General features: G+C 37.7%; 1 protein-coding gene across 1 annotated transcript; it reads right to left on the reverse strand.

Annotated features, from left to right (window-relative positions):
* Window positions 1-2,464: 2,464 nt before the first annotated feature.
* Window positions 2,465-5,701, reverse strand: LOC147792213 (uncharacterized). Its single transcript, XM_087124605.1, has 2 exons — window positions 3,638-5,701; window positions 2,465-3,083 (listed from the first exon to the last, which is right to left on the reverse strand). Exon 1 carries the CDS (start codon window positions 5,498-5,500, stop codon window positions 4,094-4,096), a length of 1,407 nt encoding a protein of 468 aa, XP_086980731.1. The 5' UTR covers window positions 5,501-5,701; the 3' UTR covers window positions 2,465-3,083; window positions 3,638-4,093.
* Window positions 5,702-6,318: the final 617 nt, after the last annotated feature.

Genomic DNA, 6,318 nt, shown 5'->3' on the forward strand with positions numbered 1-6,318 from the left:
GATTCAATAAAATTTTAGGTGGCAGATCTATAAACTAAAAGATCGTTGTACTTAAAATTGGCCAGTAATATCTATTTACACAATTGAAAAACCTATTTACAGAATGAAAAAAAAAAAAAAGAGAGGGAGGGAGATTGAAGAAAGATTTGTTAAACAGTATTTAACAATAAAAAAGTAAATATCAAAGGGCAGTGAGCTCCTTTAGCTCCTTTAAATTTTGTCTAATAGAAAATATCAGAATTTTTATCATAGGGCATTTGAGCTTCTTTAAATTTTGTCCAACAGTAAATATCAGAATTTTAAAATGGCCAATGTAAATTAAAGTAATAATTTTATAGAGTGAACGTGAATGTATGTTATTTATGCTGCTTAATTGATGTGATATGAATGCATGTGACGATGTGTGGCCATTGTATGATTATGGCTTGTTGTATGAGTATTGGAATGTAACTGAATGAATTGTATGACATGAAATACGGTAAATTGCATGATACATAACCCCGCTAAGAATATGTATGATATGTAACGAAATGAGAATGAGAATGACATATAAGCATGAAAACGTGACACGGGGTTATGTTCATTAAATGATGACTGTAGGACTAGTGGGACCTCATGCATATTGTGTGATCATACATTTGGGGGGATACCCCTATCCCATCACGAGGGTACGGACGCATACATCCAAATGGCAGGACAACGATCGTTATGTTCTGCCTAGCGCTGCCGTGACGGTTTTAGTTTTAATGGGTCTCGGTGGGCCCCCAGAGCATGCCCACCGGCTAGGGACAGTGGCCCAGCGGTGTGCGAACTAGCTGGTGAGCTCATACTCGCACGTATGGGCTGCGTGTAGAGTATATGGTACACGTCCACGATTACCTGTTAGGATTACACCGTATGGAAAACGAAACGAAACGAAATGAAAGATAGGTCCCATCATTTCATTGCATGTGATTGTTGCATTTAACCCCAATAGTGAGGTCACTTACTGAGTATTTCTTTAAATACTCAAGCTATGTGCTACTACATTTTTTCACGTTAAGGCAAAACATTCCTGTACGGCTGACGACGACATCGCAACTCGAGATCATGGTACATGCATAGGATAGTGGTATTTATTTTCTTAGACTTAGGATAAAATAGGATGTTTTAAACTTAAACGCTTATTTATTTTATTTCGGGTCTTTTGTTGTGTCGTTTTAGAGATGTTTTCGAAACACGTAAGTCCATGGCTCTTTCTTTCTTTCTTTTTTTTTTTTTTTTTTTTGAAAAATTAAACACAGATTTGATAAATTTAGGACTAAGTTGATTTTTTTTAATTAAAAAAAATTCCTGTGAAATTCTTGAAAATGAGTGTGTCAAAATTAGCATAAAATAAAATAAATAATAGAGCAGAAATTACAACCTCGTATAACTCTAAGGCCCAATTTGACCAAATTGAAAGTTGAAAATTAATATTGAGTAATACCAAATTAAATATTAATTTGAATACTCCAAAAAAAAAAATTAATAATAATAATTATTATTATAATTTTAGTGTTATTATGAGTTATCAAATGGATTTTTTTTTTTTTTTTTTTTGGATCCCGATGACAAGCTCCCATAATAATTAATTAAATTATTTAGTTAATCAATTTTTATTCATTGTACGGTTGTTGATATAATCAAACATGTGATCCTTCTCAAATTATTCGTAATTACATTTAGATCAAAAGTTTGTTTCTAGCTCCCTATTTGGTCGTTCTAAAATGGTAGACATATTGAATTAACTACAAAATTCATTCTCACATGAAAATCAAATGACAAACTCTCGCTGGTAAGAGTTCATAGCTCTTTCATAACTAAGATCGAGTCATATACGATCATTTTGTGAAATATTATTTTTCTTAATTAACGGATTTATTAAAAAAAAAATAAATATTTTGTGGTCCAATCTTATACAAATTCATAATATAGGATACTTTGTGGTCCAATCTTATACAAATTCATAATATAGGATACTCTCATTCACATCGTGAACAATTATTTTGTGGTCCAATCTTATACAAATTCATAATATAGGATACTCTCATTCACATCGTGAACAATTTGGATTAAATAATTTGTAACAATTATAAAGTGTGTTATATTAATAATGTTACTCAGACAACTCAACCTTATCCGTATACTATAGATCATTTAAGTTATTACTTAAATATGATCCTCTTTATGTCATACGTATTATTTAAGATTATAATAATAACCTCGAACTTTTTATACAATAGATAATATTAAATTATAAATAAAATGATAAAAAAATATAAAAAACTAAATAATTAACCAAGCGAACAAGTCGACCATGAGAAATTCGGACGTCATGGACTACGTTGGCGTATTTTTGCACCTCGAGTCACGTTGCGAGAAAAGGTTTAGAAATGTGAGTAAGAAAATACATTTGACAATTTGAAGAATTGAAGAAAGCAACGTTATAAGACTATAAGCAAATAAAGAAATATCACGACTTAAATAGCATATACTGAGGGTAGGAAGAAGTGACAACTAGTCATATCTCGTACAGTACATTTTGGAAAATTTTAGCCCTAGCGAGTGTAGACATGGTTTTGGTGAACGGTCATACATCCCCGTATTGACACAACATGAAATGGTAAAGGCCTATATATGATGAAAGCATGTAAAAGGGGTTTGAAACAGGCATGCAAGACCAAAATATTCTCCATGCAGCCATAGACAACACACCTTGGACAAGCATGACCGTGATATCCTCCACCACTTAATTGGTTGACGTCTCTGTCAACCGACTCGTTCAAGCAAGACCGGGACATATGTCATGCGGTCATAGGCAACACGCCTTGAATAAGCATGACAGTGACATCCTCCCCCACTCAATTGGTTGACGTCTCTGTCAACCTACTCTTTACAACTCGGTGTTGTAGGTTGAGGCTAACTTTAGGTCTCTTCAACATGCTTCCAGTTGATCTCAGTGTTGTGACGTCTCTTCCAATCTATAAGGAATTGTTGAAAACTGCTTCTTGGTTCGTTGACTCTTGACGTCTCCTCAGTTGAAGTTTCTCCTGCTTCCTTTGCTTGGAGATTAAAAAAAGTAACACGAATAATTGGTAACTATAGAAAATGAAATTTTTAACCCAAAAAAAATAGAATGATATATATATATATATATAATATTCCAAGATTTTACTCCTACAAAAAAAAAAAAAAAAAATCTAATATTCGCATAAAATCTAACACATGGACCATGGTAAATAGGAAGACGTATGAATTTGAAACTGACACCATAAGCTCACATAAGTTGACTTAGATTTCAAATGACAAACTTTTGTCATGAGCTCACATAGGTTGATTGGATTTGAAAGGACAGAATCAAACTTTAATAAGTTGTCTTACTCTAGGATAGGCTAGAAATTGGATAAGTTACAATTTATGATGTATGAGCTATGATGATATATGAGTTATGATGATGTATGAGCTATGATGATATATGAGTTATGATGATGTATGAGCTATGATCATATATGAGTTATGATGATGTATGAACGGTATCGTATGATGTCGTATACTAGTATATAATGATATATGATCTACGCTCGTATACTGAAAACCCTCCCTCAAGTTTAGGTACCAAAAGACGTGTCCCAACTGGACCAAATCCAGCAACATCTCCCGAAACTCCTCCATTGGGTCTTGACATTAAGAGGCGTGTACCAACTGGCCCAAATCTAGCAACATCTCCTGAAAGCCCTCCCTCAAGTTTAGGCACCAAAAGACGTGTCCCAACTGGACCAAATCCAACAACATCTCCCGAAATGCCACCATTGGGTCTTGGAATTAAGAGGCGTGTACCAACTGGCTCAAATCCAGCAACATCTCCTGAAAGCCGTCCCTCAAGTGTAGGCACCAAAAGACGTGTCCCAACTGGACCAAATCCAACAACATCTCCCGAAATGCCACCATTGGGTCTAGGCACTAAGAGGCGTGTACCAACTGGCCCAAATCCAGCAACATCTCCCGAAACTCCTCCATTGGGTCTAGGCATTAAGAGGCATGTACCAATTGGCCCAAATCCAGCAACATCTCCTCAAAGCCCTCCCTCAAGTTTAGGTACCAAAAGCCGTGTCCCAACTGGACCAAATCCAGCAACATCTCCCGAAATGCCACCATTGGGTCTAGGCACTAAGAGGCGTGTACCAACTGGCCCAAATCCAGCAACATCTCCCGAAACTCCTCCATTGGGTCTAGGCATTAAGAGGCGTGTACCAACTGGCCCAAATCCAGCAACATCTCCTGAAAGCCCTCCCTCAAGTTTAGGCACCAAAAGACGTGTCCCAACTGGACCAAATCCAGCAACATCTCCCGAAATGCCACCATTGGGTCTAGGCACTAAGAGGCGTGTACCAACTGGCCCAAATCCAGCAACATCTCCCGAAACTCCTCTATTGGGTCTAGGCATTAAAAGGCGTGTACCAACCGGCCCAAATCCAGCAACATCTCCTAAAAGCCCTCCCTCAAGTTTAGGCACCAAAAGACGTGTCCCAACTGGACCAAATCCAGCAACATCTTCCGAAATGCCACCATTGGGTCTAGGCACTAAGAGGTGTGTACCAACTGGCCCAAATCCAGCAACATCTCCCGAAACTCCTCCACTGGGTCTATGCATTAAGAGGCGTGTACCAACTGACCCAAATCCAGCAACATCTCCTGAAAGCCCTCCCTCAAGTTTAGGCACCAAAAGACGTGTCCCAACTGGACCAAATCCAGCAACATCTCCCGAAATGCCACCATTGGGTCTAGGCACTAAGAGGCGTGTACCAACTGGCCCAAATCCAGCAACATCTCCCGAAACTCCTCCATTGGGTCTAGGCATTAAGAGGCGTGTACCAACTGGCCCAAATCCAGCAACATCTCCTGAAAGCCCTCCCTCAAGTTTAGGCACCACAAGACGTGTCCCAACTGGACCAAATCCAGCAACATCTCCCGAAATGCCACCATTGGGTCTAGGCACTAAGAGGCGTGTACCAACTGGCCCAAATCCAGCAACATCTCCCGAAACTCCTCTATTGGGTCTAGGCATTAAGAGGCGTGTACCAACCGGCCCAAATCCAGCAACATCTCCTGAAAGCCCTCCCTCAAGTTTAGGCACCAAAAGACGTGTCCCAACTGGACCAAATCCAGCAACATCTTCCGAAATTCCACCATTGGGTCTACGCACTAAGAGGCGTGTACCAACTGGCCCAAATCCAGCAACATCTCCCGAAACTCCTCCACTGGGTCTATGCATTAAGAGGCGTGTACCAACTGACCCAAATCCAGCAACATCTCCTGAAAGCCCTCCCTCAAGTTTAGGCACCAAAAGACGTGTCCCAACTAGAACAAATCCAGCATCATCTCCCGAAATGCCACCATTGGGTCTAGGCACTAAGAGGCGTGTACCAACTGGCCCAAATCCAGCAACATCTCCCGAAACTTTTCCATTGGATCTTGGCATTAAGAGGCGTGTACCAACCGGCCCAAATCTAGCAACATCTCGTGAAAGCCCTCTTTTAAATTTATTATGCGGCCTCTAGCAAGTTTAATTAGGGTCTATAAAGATTGGCTAAAACTAACTATGAAGAAGGAAATAAACCGAGATAAAAAGTAGGGGTGTACATGGTCCGGGTTAGGTCAGGTTGGGGATTTTTTGACCAACCCAAAAGTTCGGGTTGGTTGGATTGATAACCCAACCTTCTATTTTCAAGTTGGGTTGTCGGGTTGTAACTCTAAAAAAAAATAATGGTTAGGTCAGGTTGGGGATTTTTTGACCAACCCAAAAGTTCGGGTTGGTTGGATTGATAACCCAACCTTCTATTTTCAGGTTGGGTTGTCCGGTTCTAACTCTAAGAAAAAAAAAAAAAAAAAATTATTTATCCACATTTCATAATTATTCGATAGAATTTTAGGTAAAAAATATTAGAATTTCAACCAACACAAATCAATTTATAATCATTAAAAAAAAAGTTATCAACAAATATGGTAACATTTTAACCTAATTCAACATTACTATAGAACTAAATACAACTAAATAGGGATCTTCTTGACAATTGATTACTCTAAAAGTAAAAAAAATATAAGGAAATGATAGATCATCAAAATAAATAAAAAACAATAAAAATGATTAGGGTAAAGGAACTATACATATAAAAAATAATAAATATTATAAAAATATTTTGTTGAAAAAAATTTACAAGTTCGAGGGCCTAAATTATTAAAAAAAAAAATTGTGATATAATAATGTTTCAACCGAGAGATAATAAATATTAATATAAA

The sequence above is a fragment of the Cucurbita pepo genome, chromosome 6 (assembly GCF_057944985.1).
Source record: "Cucurbita pepo subsp. pepo isolate OVF chromosome 6, ASM5794498v1, whole genome shotgun sequence".
Lineage (NCBI taxonomy): Eukaryota > Viridiplantae > Streptophyta > Magnoliopsida > Cucurbitales > Cucurbitaceae > Cucurbita > Cucurbita pepo.